The sequence below is a fragment of the Colletotrichum siamense genome (assembly GCF_013390195.1).
Source record: "Colletotrichum siamense strain Cg363 chromosome Unknown KSG_Cg363_contig04, whole genome shotgun sequence".
Lineage (NCBI taxonomy): Eukaryota > Fungi > Ascomycota > Sordariomycetes > Glomerellales > Glomerellaceae > Colletotrichum > Colletotrichum siamense.
The window spans coordinates 5,276,550-5,296,600 of record NW_023501017.1 but is presented as its reverse complement, the minus strand read 5'-3'; the positions used below and the strand labels follow the sequence as shown (position 1 = coordinate 5,296,600).

General features: G+C 52.2%; 2 protein-coding genes across 2 annotated transcripts; both read left to right on the top strand.

Annotated features, from left to right (window-relative positions):
• Positions 1 to 9,280: 9,280 nt before the first annotated feature.
• cel12A (Endoglucanase cel12A) lies at positions 9,281 to 10,439 on the top strand (the record flags this gene model as incomplete). Its single annotated transcript, XM_036639185.1, has 4 exons — positions 9,281 to 9,395; positions 9,510 to 9,559; positions 9,633 to 10,039; positions 10,097 to 10,439. 4 exons carry the CDS (start codon positions 9,281 to 9,283, stop codon positions 10,437 to 10,439), a joined length of 915 nt encoding a protein of 304 aa, XP_036495757.1.
• A 6,081-nt stretch (positions 10,440 to 16,520) lies between these two features.
• On the top strand, positions 16,521 to 18,727 carry CGCS363_v007335 (Cellulose synthase catalytic subunit; the record flags this gene model as incomplete). The annotated part of the gene is made up of 5 exons (XM_036639184.1): positions 16,521 to 16,664; positions 16,730 to 16,831; positions 16,898 to 17,961; positions 18,010 to 18,203; positions 18,252 to 18,727. The coding sequence occupies 5 exons, from the start codon at positions 16,521 to 16,523 to the stop codon at positions 18,725 to 18,727; spliced, it is 1,980 nt and encodes a 659-aa protein (XP_036495754.1).
• Positions 18,728 to 20,051: the final 1,324 nt, after the last annotated feature.

Here is a 20,051-nt window from a genome sequence, read left to right as displayed (position 1 = left end):
AAGGCTTCTTATTAATATAGTTCTAACTTATAGTTAGTCTATATAGTATATTAGAAAGCCTTAATAAGAGGTAGGAAGTTCTCTTATATCTTAAGAGGGGTTTTATTATATAGTATATAGAGTTAATATTATTAGGCCTCTAAGACTATTTTTTAGAAGGATAGAGACTCTTCTAGCAGCAGTAGTAGTAATAGCCTAAGAGGTATTATATCTTTATAGCAGTAGCTATATAGAAGCATTAAGTTAATAAGGTTATAATATATATAATTATTACTAAATTATATAGCTAGAGAGGGGTTATTAGGCGTATAATGCTTCTTCTACTAGTTAATCTTACTAGCTAGCATAATAAGCAGTATATTAACTATTAGCTAAGCACTAATAAGCTAGAAGGAGTTATTAATAATGCTAATACTAATAGGATTATGAAAAAGCTTAATTAGAGGGTTAAACAGCTTAAATTTATCATAATAGTTAACTTTAGAGTTATATAGATTAAGTAATTTAATTAGTTAATTTATTATAGTGAATTTTAGTAGATTTTTTAACGTATAAAGTAAGGGGTAATTATAGGTTATAGTAGTAGTAGTAGTAGGATTAATCCTTATATTATTAGTATATAGACGTCTCTAATAGGTTTAAAAAAATAGGTAAGTGTTGCTAAGTCTAATTAGAAGTACTTAGTACTTAAAAAGTATGGTTTTAACAGTAAAAGAGAAGTACTTGTACTAGTAGTGCTGACTGGTTGTAATTTAGTGGCTTTTTTTTGCAGGTACTGTGGGGCGGGCTAGAAAAACCTATGTCTCAGGGACTAAGGAGATGGGCAGTCATTTAATGTGAGGTGAGGTATCTGACGGATACTCCATGCATCCATACAGCTTGCAACTGCTGCGTGGCAGTGACTGACTGACGGTGACGGCGACTCCTGATGACTGAGGAAAGCCTGCCTTCAATGCCTTGCCTGCCTTGTGTTGATGACAGACTCAAGGAAACAGTACGGAGATACACGAAGGTGAGATGTTCTTACCCAGACATGTAGGCATGGAACAATCAGGCAGGCAGGTACTTGGCCATGTGGAAGGAAGAAGCCAAAAGAAAGAAACAAAAGTGCAACTGCAATGTGTTCGGTACGTATCTCGGGAAGAAAAAGACGAAATGCAAGAGCAGCCGCCTCGGTGATTTGCGATGTGCGCACCTTTTGCCTTGGAGACTCTTGGCCTTATCGCACGGCAACGTTTCCACCGCCTGAAGCTTGGCACTCGGTACGGCAGCCGTGTCGAACCCAGCACACCTTCTTTTTCTTTGCCTTGCATCAGTAGCAGCACGGAAGGATGAATTGTCAAAAATAAAAAAGAATGAGCCCAGGGATGGCAGCCGATAGGCACGCATGCATGTACTGCAGCTGGATATCAAAGTACATACATACATTGCGGCTGTCATCTATCGTCAGGTACAGTCACAGACACCAGGCGACAGCATCGTACGCTGTGGCCACTGGGCAGGGCAGGGCAGACGAAAAAAAAAAAAAGAACACACACGCGGGGGGCTCCGGATGGCTGCGGCTCCTGCGACGATGGCGGGATGCCCCGGACACTTGCAGCATCACGTACAATGAGGATGGCGTGGAAGGGAGGAGTTGCGTGTCCTCCGTTTTGAAGTCGAGGGGCTCAGGGCCTGAGTGTAGGACGAACGACGGGAAGGGCTTGGTCCGGTCCCTGAAGTCGAGCTTGGCTTTTGGGGGGTCTGGCGATGATCATTCTGTGCTGCTTGCAAAGGGGTGGAACGCCTCGTTGCATCTGCCGGTAATACCTGTTTGGCCCTACAGAGTACTGCCTTTTCATCATCATCATGAAGTTGCATGCTGCTGCAGATGGATGGAAAAGGCTGGTTCGATACCACCGACTATCAAAGGCGTCAAACCTGCGGTGTAAATCTGGCCCCAAACGTGCAGCTAATTGACTAATGACAAGACTTCCATTACGCGGTCCCATGTTTCCAAAATGAAAAAGAAAATGACGGCGAGGGGAAAAACGCAGCCAAAATTCAAAACGGACCGGCGGGACGGCAGCATAGCACCCCAACTGCGACTGCTACAAGTCTGCAAGTACCTCACACTGCACTCACATTACACGACATGTTCCTCCCGCTGGGCTCCAGTTTCCCCAAATTCACAGTGGCTCCAGCAGTCCCAGCCGTGATATTGCCTTCTCTCTTGGTGCCCCGTCCGTTGTTGGGGGGTCATGGCATGGTACATGTCTCCATCAGCCGTCACCGGTGCCGGAGCATGTACCACCGCACAACATTGGAGACTTGGAGATTGGAGATTGGGGCTTCTTTACAGGGACAGAGCACAGTGCCTGCCAAACTAAGCTCAAGCTCAGCAGGAAGCGTGGAATTTAGCGGCAGTTACGGATACACTACTCCTGTAAGAAGACTGCTGCAACATGCTGCTGGGGACACACAACAACACGGCGTGTTCAATGTTGTACTTGTTTCTGTACGTGTACTTAGGCTCTGCATGTACGTATCCTCGGTACCGTCGTCGGCCTCTCGTCGCTACCGCTGCCGTGTCCCAGCAAGCAATCACCAAATTGGCGCTAGCAAGGCAGCGTCAGCATGGCAGGCCTGGCAGCAAGGGGTCTCGTTCTGTCTTAGCCTGCCCGCCTGTGCTATCTGGCCTTCTGTGACATCATCCGAGAGGGTTCTCGACTTCCTCAGCGAAATGTCTCTGCATCAGAAGACCTTTGCGAGACAGCGCTTATTCTTAAAGCCGCCGCAGAGGCAAGGGCCTGTATGTTCCAGCGGTGCATTGGTGCCCGAGCTGCTGCTTCTGCTGCTGCTGCAGGACAAGGAGCACATCAGAAGAAACTAGAGAGGCAAGGGGAAAGAAGGAACATGAGCAAGAGGTGTGAGACACGCTGATCCGGAGCCAAGTCCACAAGCTTAAACCGCCTCCGACAAGCTCACCTGCCATGTTTTGTTAACGCCAATGTCAAGTCAGTGTCAGTTGAGGAAGGCAGATTGATACCAACATGAACTTGCCCAAACACAGTCTGGTCGGCTATCACGTCTATTGACTTTATCCGTCTCGCTCAGGAAGTGCCACTGCTCATCACTCCACCATCACGACCTAACGACTCGTTCTCTGCGAGTCCGCATGGCTAATACCAATACCGACCCGACCAGACCCCACCGCCGCCGCAAGCTGTCCATTGTATGCGCTGGTCGGTAATCGTGTGGTCCCGGGTCCCCAGCAAGGCCAAGGAAACTCACCCCGCGCACGTCGGTCGGCCTCATCTCTCACGAGGCCTTGGCTACATGCCCGTCGTTGGATCCTACTCGTGTTCTGTGCGTTGTTCTTCCGCTGGCCCCTCCCGCCGCCCGCTCATATCCACCCTCTTTCTTCGGCTTCATTATCGTCATCGACACCACGGACCACAACGTACCCGTAACAAATTCCCGCGTGGCCTGCTCGTCGTCAGATACGGCACCTGCAAACAGGAAAAAGACAAGGGATACAAAAGACGGTGCTCAACACGGTGGCCCGCATACTGCCGTCGTGTACTCGTACCGCTCGCATACTGTGCCTACCTTGCCCTCGTCTCATCAGCCTTTGGCTTGTCTCCAGCGCCTCAGAATTAAGGTAGTGGACTGGAGATCTGCCTGACACGCTCGCTGATCGCCATCATCCGTTTACTGCGGTGTTTTACCCATACAGCCCGCAGAGGGGTCATCCCGACCCTGCTGACCCTCAGCCGCCTGACAATGGAAGCCTCCAAGCCAGCGGAAGCCTCATCCATAGTGCTACGGACGACTGCCGGTAATGCCCTATCATGGCCACTCAGAGGCTGAATAGGCGCCCGTTCCAGGGGATGCTCCTCGCGCCGGCGGACGGGATTGGTGAGCTGAGACACGAAGCTCACGAACCACTCTCGAGTCGCCCTCCTTGCCTCCTCCCTCCCACCACAAAGCCTCCACCCCTCTCCTCCCGCCTTCCTCCTCCATCGGAGTGGCGGAATCCAGGAGATGAGGGACGGGGGTTTGGACGGGGACCTCATTACGGGTGCAATCACAATATCAGCTTGGCCTTTTGGAGGTACCTTACTTCAACTGCTCTACATAGTACCCCCGGATGAGAAACGTCCAGTGGTCAATTGAAGCTGATCGCCTCGAGCTGGACCAATTCTGAGCCTCCAATCGATAACACTCTCAGGGATATGCACAGTCTGTAAAACGGCGCCACGAACCGCACACTCTGAAGGTGACCCCGGACATTCAGCCGAGGCGAGCGAGCCAGATGCGTCGATGCATCGGAGGGGCAAAAAAACAGATTGATATGAGTTATGAGGCTCCTTGAGCCTAACCGTCTCGCACATATTAGTTGAGGCGACAGGATGGGAGAATGGTGGCGCGACGGCAAAACCACACCGTTCCCTGCTGACGCCATGCACACTGCAGGGCTAGCAGAGAGAAGCAAAGACGCCGCGCGATCTTCAGGCACGAGACATGCTTGACCACGCTGGCGAGACCATTGAACAATTGCCGCAGCGCGGGGACGCCACAGAGCGTGCCTGTTGGCTCGGTCTTGTCCCACACAGCAGCATAATGCGTAGGCTGAGTCTAGGGAACGAGCGGCAGCGTGGGCGAGAGACAGAACTTTACCTTTGCACGAATACAGAGGCCACAGAGAGGTCTCACTCAGCAGCTCATTGACATATGCTGCGCAGGGGCAAGTGTCACTCATCAGCACAGAGGGAAATCGGAGGAACCGCCAGCCACAGACACAGACACAGGAACAGACACAGCACATCAGCACTGCCGTCCGTCACAGCCAGAGATGAAACTCAGTTCTGCCCCCCATCCACTGACGTGCTTTTGTGTGCACCCAATCGGGAAACTCAATTGCAGAGGGCAAAAATATTGCTGTGGATATCGATCCGGACGAGTCCGTTTCGCTGACGAGGAGATCCCCGTTAGATCGATAAGGTGTGTGGCAGGCGGGATCGAAGTCTGCTCTCGACCTTCTTTTTCGACGCTGAACCTTGGCGCCGGTACGGTGAAGGGAACCGTTATTCTCCGCTAGACAGGGGGTCTTGGCTCGCTCTCTGTCTGTCTGTTCATGTTTGTTGGAGCTGTCAAGTTCTGGCCTGCTCGCTAGTAGCCGAAGCTGCCGTGGAGGAATGGCCAGACTGTGCGATAGCTACACGGCGCGGCGGTAAGCCATGCCAAGAGGGAAGAAGCAAGCAGCTCGTGCTGTTCGTCCCGAGAGCTGAGCTGATGAAGGGTACATCAAACACGGAGAGCGTGCGAGATGTCAATATGCGGTGGAAGGGAGGGAGACACATGCACACACACACACAGACATACACACAAGTACTCACCGTCCAGCCGCTGTGGTGTACGGATCGGATGCAGATTGTACGGCAGGGCAAAAAAGAGGTACCTTTTCGCCTCCAGAACCTGGTGCAGCCAGCGGACCGCCAAGCTGGCACCAAGAGCGGAGAGACGCAGGTTCCCACCCGGACCAGCCTCGACCCCTGTCACTGCTGACGACGCCTCGTTGATTACAGGCTCGGCGAGGTGGATCGTGGGCACTGGAGAAAAGGACTTCGGATTCGAGAAGAGAGGGAGGGGGGTTGGGAGCCGCTCGCTTTCACCTCTTTGCCTTTGGTCTCCGTGGGGTGTTGCGAGTTATGCCGAGCGTCTCGCTGGAATACGCCTGTTCAGGTTTGGTCTGGGCCGGTCTGGCTTGTCGTTCGTTCGGCCTGCTGTGCTGTCATTATCAATCGGTCGGTCGGGTCGGTAGTGTTTTAACGCCGATGCGTCGCCGTGTCTGTGAAGCCCATCGCGCGTCTTCTTTCCCCCAACCAGCAGGCTCATCAGAGAAAAATTCTCTGATATTTCGTTTATCCGCCTCTTCACCCCTGGGCCCAAACCCTTTTCAGGCGCAGGTGGCCGATCTCACTCGGTCACGCTTCGCGATGCTGGTTGCAATTTGATCCTTCCCGTTCGCTGGAAGATGTTGGCTGCATCCACGAACGACCTTTTGGCGAGAAGGGTCGGGTACGGCGGCACTTTGCCCAGAGAATCATCCCCCCTTTTTTTTTGCTTTGCTTCCCAACCTCGTGTCGCTTAGGTGCTCATCGACAGTAGGGCGATTGGAGTCTTGGAAAGTCGGCTCCCTCCTGTTGGTCCCATTGTTGGATTGTCACCCAAGCCTTGGTGTTGTCTTGGTGCGTGGTTGTGTGGCCAGTCGCGGTCTTCGGACGAGGGAAAACAAGGCGAAAAAAAGGGGGTCTTCCCATGTGCTGGGTGGAAATTCAGGGTTCAATGTTTGCTGTGTGTCTCTCTCCTTGTAGTGGGTGTTGGTGTTGGTAGTGGTGGTGGTGAGTGATGGTGGGATGGGATGATGACTGTCTTCCCTCTGTCACTCTCCCACACATCGCCGTATCGTATCCTCCTTACGAGGTCATCGTCGCTTACTCCGCCGCAGAAGAAGAGGAGGAAAACAGGTTGAGACGAGAAACGAGGGGGCGACGGCCGCGATTATGTAGCTGCGGCGCAAATACGAGAATTTGTTGGTTCTGGGGGCGCGCCCTATTGTTTCTCCTCCCCCTCTCGCCCTCTGAAAATGTGCCTCAACCACTGCCCAAAAATTCTGCCCCCTTCTGTTTTGGGGTCGTTACGGGTTACGAGAGCTGAACTTCGGCGGTGGCCGAGAGGTGCGAGGGCCCGTTGGACTGCCTTAAGCGATGGGCGCTGGGTGTATGACTCGCCCGGCGCAGTTAGGGGGACTTACCGGTGGGATTAGTCAGGGCGGTCTGGGCCGGTCTGTAGCGCGGCTTGCGGTTTATGGTTATGAGTTTAATTCAGTGGTTCTGGGGAGAGATGATAGGTTTATGTTTTTGAATGGTGAATTGATGGGAGGTAAGTGTTATAATGGATCATTGAGAGAGAAGTGAAGGTGTATAAGTGAGTTGTGCACTGCCCGAGGATCTGGTGGTTTGCTGTTGTTGTGGCTATTGTCATGAGTCCCCGGGCTTCATTGAGAGGGTTGGTCAATTTTAGCTCATGACAGCTGCATGCAACCTCCGCCCTCCTGCACTCCCGTCGACGAGCGTGCGTCGGAGTCAGTTACGCTTAAAGGGTATCTCCATGCCACTTTACGAAACTGCATGTTTATCTGGTAACCGTTATTTCCTCTCCGATGGTTCGTTCGTGATGTGGGAGTTCGGAGGTTGTGGTGGTTTTCTGGACCCGGTGTACCCGATTTTCTTGCTGTATGGGGAACCTGTGTGGCCGTAGAATGAGAGTGCTTTACTTTGGGTTTTGTTGAATGATGGATTTACGAGTATGAGAGCATGAGGTGACTGAGATGGAAAGTTTGGTTAAGGGATCTGAGGTGGGTTTGATGTTGCGTTGGTTCTGAGACGCTTTGTAGCCTGTAGACGAGTGGTGAACTAGCTGTGTTGAACGAGTATTGATGGCAGAGGAGTATGGGAGCTTTGAGGGCATTAGTAAAGCAGGCTCAAAATTCAATAGACTCATTTGACCTGAATGTGACGTTATATCGTGAGATCAAGTATGTTGCCGATGATGGGATTTTATAAACCCTTTCACATTACTCTGCGTCTCTTGCAGATAGCTTCTGGAATGCAGTTCCACAACGAGACCCTTAATTTCATGCAGAGCTTCATGATATTTTCAATATCTTGATAATTGTCCGGTCCTGCTGTGGATGAAAGTGAGTGTTCGTGAAATAATACTGAAGGGTCTGCCCCCAGTTGCTCGCGGCCGCCGTCTTCATCCTCACCACTGTGTTTAGGATTGATACATATTCTTCTTGTTGAGTCTACGTGCTATGCAATAATTTTAATAACTATTCTAGTTATCACTAAGGCTTCTGGGTTACAATCTTGATCTCATAGGGGAGGACTACCGAAATCAGCCTCTTCTACTAGGTAGGTGGTGGGAGCTGCCCATCTTCAAGGCTCATCTTCACCCACAACCTATACTTTCCTCTGGAAGTGAGGGTTATTATTTGTATTCCATGTCTTGCGTCAGCAGCTTCAGGTGTGTGGCAGCATGTTATTATGATTGGGCGTCACATTCACCAGCCATATCCTTCCTCTCAAGGAAAATAACGATGACGATGAACTAGGCACTGCACCTGAACTTGACTAAGCCTGAGCTTTTTATCTCGAAGAGCTTACCACTTGGGCATCCATACAGTTGTTACTTGACAGTGAGATAAACTGTCAATACATAGGTTCACCTTTCGAAATGCGGATGCCGGCTAAGTTACAAAACGGTATTTGCGAACTAGCTCACTAATGTTCAGTATTGCAGCTTGGTGTATCTCAGTGAAGCAGTATGACCAGGTTTTAATGGATACAGAACGTATCCTGGACACGAACTCAATATCTCAAATCTCATTCGGGAAGGACTTGAAATAAATCCGCTCGGTCATCATCCAAAGCTGTGGATATCGGTCGTCTTCATACGTCACCGGCCACTGGCGGTGTCACTAATGCCTGTTCAAGCTCATCTTTTCAGAACGAGATCAGGTAGCGATAGGTTCCATGGCAGACATATAGATAGCCGTAAGTCAATATCTTAAACATTACTTCTACTGGACCTGAGAATCGCCATGCCGCCTCACACCCAACAGCAATCCCAGACCGGTCCTTCCCCCGGCCATCGGGCAGCAGCTCCGGATTAGGTAAGCCTCCCATCCGGTGTTAGTGCCAACCAAGGAACCAAGGAAACCAAGAACTGCAGGTCGCGCCCTCGACCAAGCCTGGCCAACACAGCAGCAGCAGCAGGCAGCGGGGGCAGCCAAGCTGAATCTGCAGGCTGACCTCAGTCTGTATCGCTGCTGCCCATTTTTGTTTTTATTTTATTTCATTTTTCTCCTGTCTCCCAATAGGTATCGGAGAAGGTGCTCTAGGTACGTATCTATCTCTTCCATTCCCATTCCATCTACCGGACCCCTGCCCTCAGCGACCCTGGTTCCTGACCTTTCTCACTCTGGTCCAGGCCCGGCTGGCTACGCGCTTGCTCTCTCTCACCTGCTCCTCCCCCGGATTGTCATTCACTCCAGCGACATCATCGTTTTCTCATTTCTCGAATTTGTTTTCGGGACCTCTCGTGTGTTCTCTCCCTACATTACTGCCGTCCAACACAGTCGAGGTCGAAAGCAAACACACAAACACCTCTCCCCAGTTCTGCCCCTCATTGATCTTATACAATCTGCTCCGCGGTAGCTGCAAACGCCGTGATGAGAAACGCATTGCTCGCCGCGGCCGGCCTCGCTGCCTTCAAGACCGCGCTCGCATACGACGCGACGGTCTGCGGCAAGGACAAGTTCACAAGTGAAGACACCAACTACATCTGTAAGACGACCCGCTCCCCTCCCTTCTGTTCTCCGGTGGCCGAACACATCGTGAGATTCACACCACACCCCCCGTCCCCTCCTCTAATGCGCCCGCGCTGACTATAGACCAAAGTCCAGTCAAACGCCTGGGCGCCCGTTGGCGATGGCTTCCAATGCGTCTCCGTAAGTCACAATCGCCCTCCCGGAGTCCTCTCCGCCCTGCTCCTGAAAACCCCCGACTAACACGGCCCTCCAGATCGACCAAGCAACACCAGCCTTCGACGCAACCTGGTCCTGGGATGAGAACCCCGAAAACGTCCACTCCTTCCCCCACGTCCGCTTCAACTCGACCAAGCTGCCCACCCGCCTCGACGCCATCAAGACCTTCCGCCTCGCCACCAGCTGGACCATGACCGCCGGCAACCCAGGCTCCTCCGCCTCGCGCGACTTCTCCACCTCCGCCTGGGAGGACAGCAAGGCGAACCTCAGCGGCGTCGTCGCCAACGCCGCCTGGGACTTCTTCGTCGACAAGAACAAGAGCAGGACGTACAACCCCGTCGACGCTGAGGCCGAGATCATGATCTGGCTGGGCAAGGTCGGCAACCCGTACCCGCTGATGGGCGACTCCATCCTGACCAACATTACCCTCGGATCGACCGAATTGTGAGTTTTCTCCTTGATCATTTTGCATCACATGTGACGCTGACCACTGGAAATTAGCTCCCTCTGGTACGACACCAACCAGCGCGACCAAAAGGTCTTCACCTGGGTCACCCGCGACGGCTCCGACGTGAACGAGTTCGACGAGGACGTCAAGCCCCTCTTCGACTACGTTCTCAACTCTGGCGAGATTGACAAGGAGTCGTGGCTCGGCCTCGTCGAATTCGGCTCTGAGGCCTGGCACTCCGAAGACAACACCACCTTCAGCGCGGCCAACTTCAAGATGGAGCTCGACAACGGCGACTCTGGCTCCGGCGACAGCGAGGATGCCGCTGGCGTGGTGACGCTGAGCGCCTGGCTCCTGGCTGCGCCTGCTCTTCTCATGCTCGCTGGGTTATTTTAGATGATATCATGGATACGGCCGTTTTAATGTCTAGGTAGACGATAGCCGGGCTCTACTGGCCCCGACTTAACATAATAATAACACACATCATCACCACACGAACAGGGCTGAAAACCAACCAGCGCATTCACGAAGACCGTTGGGTCAGGTCAGCCTTGCATGCGCGGATCAACAGTGACTAGACTACTTTGAGCACCCTGAACATCCATCACGATATGGCGGTCCGCAGAAATCATGTACCTGGAGTATGGCACCATGTGACCCTCTCCGATGCAAGATCGTTGATCAGGACCCTGCCAACCACCCCGCGCAAGTTTGCAGCTTAGAAGTCCCTTTGATTTTGCGATGGCGGCCTCCCGTTGAGACCTGTCACTTGAATTCTTTGTCTTCGGCCACGACGTGGAACACAAGTCTCAGCTAGCATGTGAATCTGCATACCGATGAAGCCTGTCTCACAGAATACGCGTTGCCCAAGCCCCCAGCCACGACGAGATCAACGCCAACACACGTTTGGTGTGGGAGAGACAATGTCAGCCACGTATAGGCGGAGGTGGCTGGCTGTCCGACACGGGCATCAATAGCCTCGCCAGCTTGCCATCCAACGTCGCTGTCATGACGTCTACATATTTCTACTCGGGGTCCAACGGGCATACTCTGTGCATTATTGCTGCGATTCCCGCAGGCTGCATACGGTGTTGCATATTTCCAAGACACCATAGACGGTAGCCTGGGCAATCGCTGGGTGAGCCTCAATTCCCGTGCTGTGACCGTGGTTTACAAGTGGTCTGCCTAATGGCTTTGGTGTGTCTGGCAATCTCTGCTGGTGGTGTGGTGTGCTGCTGCAGTGCTCCCACACATCTCACGAAGGAACAGGTCCCCGGAGCTTACACGAGTCTTGGCGGAACGGTTGGCGTCCGAGGCGGGTAGGAGGGCGGAGCGGGATTGGGGGCAGGTACCTACCACCTCGAGGGGGAGGCCACCCGCAGGAGAGGGAAAAGGGCATCCAGCGGCCTGTTGTCATCGAGATCGACACGCCGGACAATAGTCTCGAAGCAGGCTGGGTTAGCTCTGATGTCCCGCTCCGAAGGTGCCCATGAGTCTGTGTGTATTTCCATTATCCACACCCGTTCGATAGAAAATCAATGGCGTGGAAAAAGTCGTCGAAGAACAAGGTGCTTATCTGGCGAGACGGCTTCGTATTGGCGCCTTGGCGCGCGTGCCGCCATACCGAGAAGGCCAAGCACACGGCCACAGAGGAGGAGACATGCCCATCACGGACTCGTCGGATGGAGGCGGAAACCAAGAGACTTTTGCCGCTGCCGTGCCGTTGAGCCTGTCAGGAACAGAGCCGAGATGAAGAGGTCATTTAAATCTCTTGCGTGCTTTTGTCGGACATCCGTCAGGGTAATCTTCCTTCCGCTGCGGTTCTTCCTTTTATCACGGTAGAACCACTTTTTCTCTCGGATCTTCAGAGCCAAAAAGTCCCCAATGATCTGCGACCACGATCCTTTGATAAGTGGTTCTGCTGATGAGAGATAGACTGTGCCGTGGTCGAGCATATGGCGCTCCGTTGGATGCATGTCGTTGTCTTGGCGTGTAAGTGAGCGGGAGGCGGGAATTCGAACACGAGGCAGGGAGTGGCCCGGTCGCCATTTCGCAGCGATTGTCTCGGCATAGAAAAACCGGATCAGCAAGGTGAGTGGGCATCGTCGTTGATTTTTGGCGCGTAACGGTGGAGAGGAGGCTTTTTCGTTGGGTTCGGCCGGGGTTGCGGAGGAGCAGGGATATTGTCGGGGATGAAAAGTCGATGCAGAGGGAAATCTCGCCATGGTGACATGGTTGGTTCGACCATGGGCTGCGGTCATCGGCCCAGAGACGGCGGTGCTCTTGGGATCGACGGTAGAAACCGTCCGGCAGGCCCGCCGGGGCCAGTGATCGCTGCATTCTGAGTCGAAATGGAGCCTTTGGGTGTCCTTGTCGAGCTGAAGGCCTCTATGCCAGACTCTGGCGGCGTCATCATGGCCTTGCCGAGAAAACTAGAGAGACATGTTCGTCAGCGATGTCCGGCGGAGGCGGGACGGCGGCAAGGCAGTCGAGCAGAGCAACGCGGCGTGGAAAAAAAGGAAGCAAAAACAAGGAATTGGCCAAGAAGACACGCGCCAACGAATGGGGATGTCGAAATAGCCTATCTGGTGGAGGCTGTCAAGGTTACGCTTATTACCTTAGGTTCCTCTGGGAGCGGGCTAAAAGGCGACCATTGTTCGTTAGTGAGGTGGGAGTCGGAACGGCCAGCTGAGAAAAACCGTTTTCAACCTGGGTCGCAACTTGCTGCTTGGATCGTTTGGAGTCTAGACCTGATGTCTTCTGTTTGGGTCCACTTCCGCTGTTCTATTGTTCGGCGCGTTTGCCCGCTGGTGAAACATTCTGCATCATTGACGTTATTTCGCATGTGCCGTGGAGGAGGCGCTGCTGCTTTGGCGAGATTCAAGACTGGAATTCTGTGTCTTGTCCTTTGGTCTAGCCATGTTTGCTGGCCGCGCGTAAATGAAGTCTGGTATCAAGGCGAGACAAGCCACCAGCCAGGACGACGGAAAACGGTACATTCGAGAAGCCAGCGTCTTTGTCTCGTCGGGTCGTTGAAATGTGGTCGAACCCGTTGGTGGTGGGATCTGCTGGTGGCTGGGAGGGTCCGATTTAGCGCGGTGTTGAAGGCAGGATTCCCACCGAACCCATCAGATAAGAACCGCCGCTATTGCTGACTCGAGCCTCACGGCCAGTCCAGATCGGGTTTAAGGAGTGCGAGGCAGGCTGACATTGGAGATTTTGAGCATCATGACAGAGATGAGGCCGAGGCAGCGAGCAGGATCTAGGAGAGTCAGGAGGAAGTTCAGGACTGCCCGTCCTGCTGCTATCATGACCCCTGCTCTGATTAGCGAATAGGAGACGACATGATTTCCCATTCGCCAATCAGAGCAGGGGTCATAATAGCAGCAGGACGGCATGATTTCATTTTATGAAGAATTCTTTTGTGAATTTTTATATAACTAGAGATATATAAGAGGTCCTCTTTACTCTAACTACTCCCTATATATCTAATTACCCTTATTAACTACTACTCTATTAAACTATAGTACTACTTTAAGTTCTACTAATAAACTCTTTTATTTTAAATAGTTTAACTAGTTTATTTTATAATACTAATTATTAATTATTTTATTATTTTTAAATACTTTAGTAATATCTTTAAATTTATTAAATATTTTAAGAAGAGATAGATTATTATAACTATATTAGTAGAGGATAATATATACTAATAAGTAATAGAAGAATAATACTTCTTTAAATTTATTATAGTTCTAAAGAAAAAAGTATTTACTTTAAAACTTATAAATATTATTTTCTTTTTCTTTAATAAGCTAAGTAAGGCTATTATTACTCTTAAAATAGTTATAGAAATAGTAAATATAATATTACTTTAGTATTTTAGTATAATAAGTTATAATAATATAAAGAGGGAGATATCTACTCTTTATAATTAAAGTAATTTATGCTCTCTTTATATACCCCTATAAGTAGCTATAGAGGTTTCTCTATAAACTATCCTAGCCCTCAATTATTCCCTATAAGAGTTATATAGTAGTTAATAAGGTACGCCTCCAGGCGGCAAACTACAGAAGAAAAGTTAGAAGGGAAGAAAGACGACATAATTTGATTAGGACCTCGCACCTGCCCGACTGACACCACCCGCCCCTGCCTACCTGCTCCCGCTGTTAGTGTAAGAGGTACGTACTGGGGCACTTTGTTCTTTCCGTTCTGCTGTGATCAAGGTGAAGGTGATGAAGGAAGGAAGAGCCTGACTGATGGCAATAACATCACATCGCACCCGCCCGCTGTAGGAGAGAAAGAGTGGGGGTGCAGCTGCAATCCGGGAAGGACTAGATGAGGCGGCGTCGTGGCTGCAGGAGCTGCTGCAATTCAATTGCAAGTGCGATGCAGGCAGGAGGGAATGGATGCACCTTCCTGCTGTCGCCTGTCGTCTTTCCCTCCCAGGTCTGGGCAGGCCCCGGCGGCCGAGACTAACAAACGGCTCCCCGCCCCTGCCTGCCCTGTCAAAAAGTGACATCCACTTCCACTTCCCGTCGCCCTCCACCCCCAAGAATCCCGCTACTTGGCGGCTCTTTCTTGCACCTTTTTTTCAATGTGCCGCGCATGCGCTAATTTGAAGTTCCCATCTTCTTTCACCTGCGCAAATCCAAACTTTCGAAAAAGCCAACAAACGGGCCCTGTTGTTGCCCCGGCAGTTACGATGATGCTTGTGGCGTTTTTCGTTTCCCTGCCCCTTTTCATGGCGGTTGTCCACCTCACCTTGCGGCCAAGTCCGCCTCCGAAGTACCTTATTCCTCCAGCTGGCTTGCTTCTCTCAGTATCTCGCATGTTTCCGTATGTACCGTGTCGGTACCTGCCTTCTCGCCCTGGTTATTATTAGGAATATTTACCGTATCTGTCTGCCACTGCCACTGAGGCAAAGCGATGCGGATGCGGCGTTGGCGCCTCCACCTCAAGGCATCGAGCGGTTGTTCTGATGCTGAATCTCACCTATCGTTGCCGTTCCCCTGTCTTGGTCCTTTTGTTCTTCTCCGTCTCACTCCTCCCCTGGTCGAACTGTCACCGTCGTCTTTCTCCGTCTCACAGTACCATGGGCAAGGTATCCCGCGAGCACTACTCCTACCTGGTGCCCCCAACGGTGTGAGCCCATCCCTGCCTGCCTGCCTGCCTGCCTTAGACCATCTGCAGCTTCATGGGAACCTCGCATCCTCCATCTGTGGAGTTCGTCCGCGCAGGCAATCTGACTTAATCTTGGCACTGATGTCACGAACGCTCTGATTCTCTTTCTACCTACTCGTTCATGGTCAAGGAGTACGAGACTAAGAAAAATGCAGGCCACCATCCATCTGCACTTCTTGCCCCCCATGCTGCTACCCAATCGCCGCATCCCGGTGACCCAGTTCACGTCTGTTGCCCATGATCTGAGTGGGCTTTCCTGAATTCCATGGCAGGGGCAGGAAAAGTCCATCCCATGTAGCATTGCCCGGGCAATATTCAACGAATAGAGGCGGGCGACGCCTCTCTGGAGAGAACCACACGACTTACCCAAGTAGAGTATCCGTAGAGGATGAGCCCGTGTTCGGCTCCGTACCGACCGTATCTATCCTTGCAGACGACGGCCGCACCTTCCCATTGGTGACAGACGCCAGACGGACGACTCACTTGCGCCTGCCTTGTCTCTGCATCGCCTGTTGCTGTGTGATGTTTGTGACTGCGGGCGTGCCTTCCTCTCCCATCTCCCACCACCTGCCACATGGGAAGGTACCTACCTGCCCTGGTCTGTCTGCCTCAGATTCACCACACTCACCCCGTTCCTTCTCACCTTGACTTTGGGTCCTGCTTTTTGTCTGCCCATGACTCCTTCACCATCGACATTCGTTTTGTTTCTCGTCCACGCCCCTCCGCCTCCCACCACCACCTCCTCCTCCTCCTCCTCCTCCTCCTCTCCTCCCCCCCTCCGCCAGCTAAGATACGGATCCCTGGTAGCTTGCCTCTAACAAAACCTTTCCTGCCTCTGTCCATCGTTGCTCGCAGAGGCTGGCCGTTAGCTCAAGATTGCACCTGCGTATCCTAGGTACGCGCGCACACGCTGCCATCGTTGCTTGCTCTCGCCGCCTTACACTCGCTACGCTAGCTCCACGCTCCACGAGGCTGGACACCATTTTTTCAAAACACCATACACGTCTCTAGTCACTCGCTTTGACGACGTTCGCTGATTTTTGGGATTTTCTTTTGCTTCTTGTCTCGGTTTACCTTCCCCGCTCTCGCTATCCAGACGCCCTTCACCCCGTCCGCCGTCCAAGGTCAACGTCACGGAAGAGACCGTCGACAACTTGAAAGCCATTTTTGTTTGACTTGTTTCCTCCTCTGGCGCCTTCGTGCTCCCGTCAACGGAAACTTTCTCTCGCTATCCTCCACACGACCGTTTGACGAATCTTCTCTGTTGGATTCCAGGTCACCACCACTAATACCATAATGTCGCGTCCTCTCACTCCCCGGGGAGGTTCCCCCGACTCGGGCCTGACGCCCCCGAATAATCCCTTTGCTTCGAACCCTTTCGATACCGACAACGATTCCAGCGCTGTCGCTTCTCTGGCCAGCGATTCCACCTTCACTGTGGTATGTTTACAACATCCTCATGCGACGATCCCAAACCCGACAAAGCAGAGACTGATTCCTGTCAGAATGCCATCAATGGTCCATCTCCCACAGACACCCCGCAAAGATCAGGCCAAAGAACCAGCTGGGCAGACTCCTCCCATCACCGCCTTAGCCGACCTGACATCGTAAGTCTTCACATATCCTCGCTGCCACCCGAGCTACGGAAGGGACTCCGGCTGACCGTGAAACAGGAGCCTTCGCCTTTGGCGCGAGAGGTCTACAACGAAAAAGGCCACCAGCACTCGTCGTCAGACACAGACATTGAAGCCAACCATGTGCCGCCCGTCGTTTCCGACCCGGAGAAGGCCAACGAGAAGCACACGACAGCCCTCCCGCCATCTACGGGCGAGTCATTCCCCAAGCGTCTGTACAACCGCTTCCGCGCGACCTACTGCCCCAAGGAGGAGCCACCTTTGGTGCTGCCTGTCTGTCCTAACGACACAGAGAAGCTCACCTACGTTCACACCAACCGCATTCTACTCTACGTCTTTGGCGTGTTTTCGTTCCTTTCGCTCGGCGCTGGTATGTGGTTATTTGCGCTATCTGCCCCGGCTTTCTACTGGTACGGTGTTTTCGCAGGTGCCATGTGCATCTACCTGTTGATCTCGTATGCCGTCGGTATCATTGGAAAGGACTGGGACTACAAGGGTCACCTGGAACTGGTGGAACGCTTCCCCATTACCGAGGAGAACGCGCCAACTGTGGACATCTTCCTGCCTTGCTGCTCCGAGCCTCTCGAGATCCTGGAGAACACTTACAAGCACATTGTAAACATTGACTGGCCAGCCTCCAAGCTTCAAGTGCACGTCATGGATGACAGCGCTTCCCTTACTGTTCGGGTTCTTGCCGAACAGTACGGCTTCAACTACTCCGTTCGCGACGATCGGCCCCGCCTCCGCAAGGCCGGCAACTTGAGATGGACTTTCGCACGCACTAATGGTGACTTCTTTGCCATCTTCGACGCAGACTTCTGCCCCCGCCCCGATTTCGTGAAGGAACTGATTGTGGAACACCTGGGCGACGATAAGACGGCCTTGGTCCAGAGCCCTCAGTACTTCCGAGTCACCGATGACCAGACCTGGGTTGAGCAAGGTGCCGGTGCCACACAGGAGCTGTTCTATCGTGTCGTTCAGGTCAACCGCAACAAGTGGGGAGCATCAATCTGTGTTGGAAGCAACGCTCTCTACCGTCGCGAGGCTCTGGTTGAGGTTGGCGGAACGGCCGAGATTGGATTCTCCGAGGATGTCCATACTGGGTAAGTTCGGCGATGCGAGCAATCGTGAACAGGGCTGACGTTGTGTAGTTTCGGCGCTGTTGATCGTGGCTGGAAGGTCAAGTACATCCCTCTCTGCCTTGCCACTGGTGTCTGCCCCAATTCCCCTCGAGCCTTCTTCTCCCAGCAAATGCGTTGGGCCCGTGGATCTACCACGCTGTTGACCAACGGTCACTTCTGGGTTTCAAACCTCACCCTCATGCAGAAGATCTGCTACCTCTCTGGTAAGTCTCATTCTCACAATCACCAATCATTCACAGCTAACATTCCAGGTTTCCTCTACTACTCTGCCGTCTCGCTTAACATCTTCCTGGCCCCGATCGCAGGTACTCTTCTGCTTGCCATCCGTCCTGAATGGTTCAAGTTCTGGAACCTTGCCTTTGCCATTCCCTCGATTCTCTACGGTGTTATTCTCATGCGCGTATGGGCGAAGGCTAAGTACGGCTTCAACGTACAGCATGTGGTGACAATCCAGAGCTACGCCTACCTCACCGCCATCAAGGATCGCCTCTTCAACATTGAACTCCTCTGGGCAGCTTCTGGTGACGCCAAGGCCCACAAGAGCAACAAGTATCGCAACATGCGAATTCTGTGCATTCTCTGGACTCTTGTCGTTACTGGTGCTATGGTCGGTGTTGTCACCTGGCGCCTTCTTAACGGTTTCACGTCGTACCACCCACTGCCACTCATCATTATCAACGTTTACAACTTCTTCATCAACCATTACTTTATGTTCTGCAACTGGTAACGAAATTCGTCGATACCCAATAATCTTGTACGTAAGGAGGGAGAGGAGGATGGGGAGGTGTTTGTGGATCAAGCCTTGCATCATACATGGATAATGGAGTCAAGACATTTGAATTAGATGAGAGGTTGGCATAACAAGTGTCGACCTCATGGAAACGGCCGATATCATCGTAGAATCGCGCGTAAAGCTTGGCACCGCGCGTACACACTCACAGCTTCTGCAGCATACATACATTCGAGAGTCTTGTATATCTGATGGATAGAGCGAGCGCGAAGTACAGGTCATGCGCCGCCGCAGTAGTAATAATAGTAAAAGTTCCTCTGTCAACTTGCTGAAAGAACTTATTGAGATCCACTGATGGCAGTGTTACCTGATGCACTTATCTGTCTGGATGACAACGGAAAGGAGGCACGTGGGAGGTATAGGACCACCTGGCAGATGGCCCGGGAAGACAATCAAACTGAAGAAGCTTCACATCGATGTGCGCCACATTTGTCACCTAGATCAACAGCACGGCTCATGCAATTAAATGTTTATAAGAGTATTTTTTCTCTTTTTTCTAAGCTAAAAAGTCTATCTAGATCCCGTCCATGGTGTCGGAAATGTCTGAAGTGTCGAAGTTATCGGAGGTGTCGAAGGTGGTGGACGTTGGCGAAGGTGTTGGTGGTGTTGGTGGTGTTGGTGGTGTTGGAGGTTGGAGGTCTCGAAAGTGTCGAAGGTGGCGGGCGACAACCAGTTGCCTGAGTCTACCTGTAGAGGAAGATAGACTCGAGGGCTTGTTGCCCGAGTCGTGCCTGTAGAGGAAGGCAGAGTTCGAGGGCCCATCAGCGATATTGGCTCCGGAGAGCTAGCGCTGGCATGGCCTGAGTCGTGGCTGTAGAGGAAGCCAGAGTTCGAAGGCCGAAGAGGAGGAGGAGCCAAGGCGGAGAAGAGGGGCCAAGGCTGGAGGTAGCCGCTGCTGGAACTCGCGGGTCTTTGGGGACGCCCGCCCCAGTTCAGGGTTGTTTTCTTTGGTGGAGGCTCGCGTATGCAGAAGCACTTAGCGGATGAGGAGGAGGAAGGAAAGAAGAGATGGAGACGGAGAGGGAGGGAGATTGGGGTTATATAGAGGTTTGGGATGGGAGCTAGCTGGATTCTACTGATGGGGGTCTGATTGACCTGGATATCAATTCCGGTGAGGGTTTGAGGGTGTAATTGGCATAAGGTTCGTGATTGTAAGGTTCGTGATTCCCTAGGTTGTCGTGGTTGGGGCAACCTCTTCGTCCGACTTGGACTGGTCCCGGTGTCTACGATGCGGAGCGTTGTGGGGAATGCAAGGACTGGA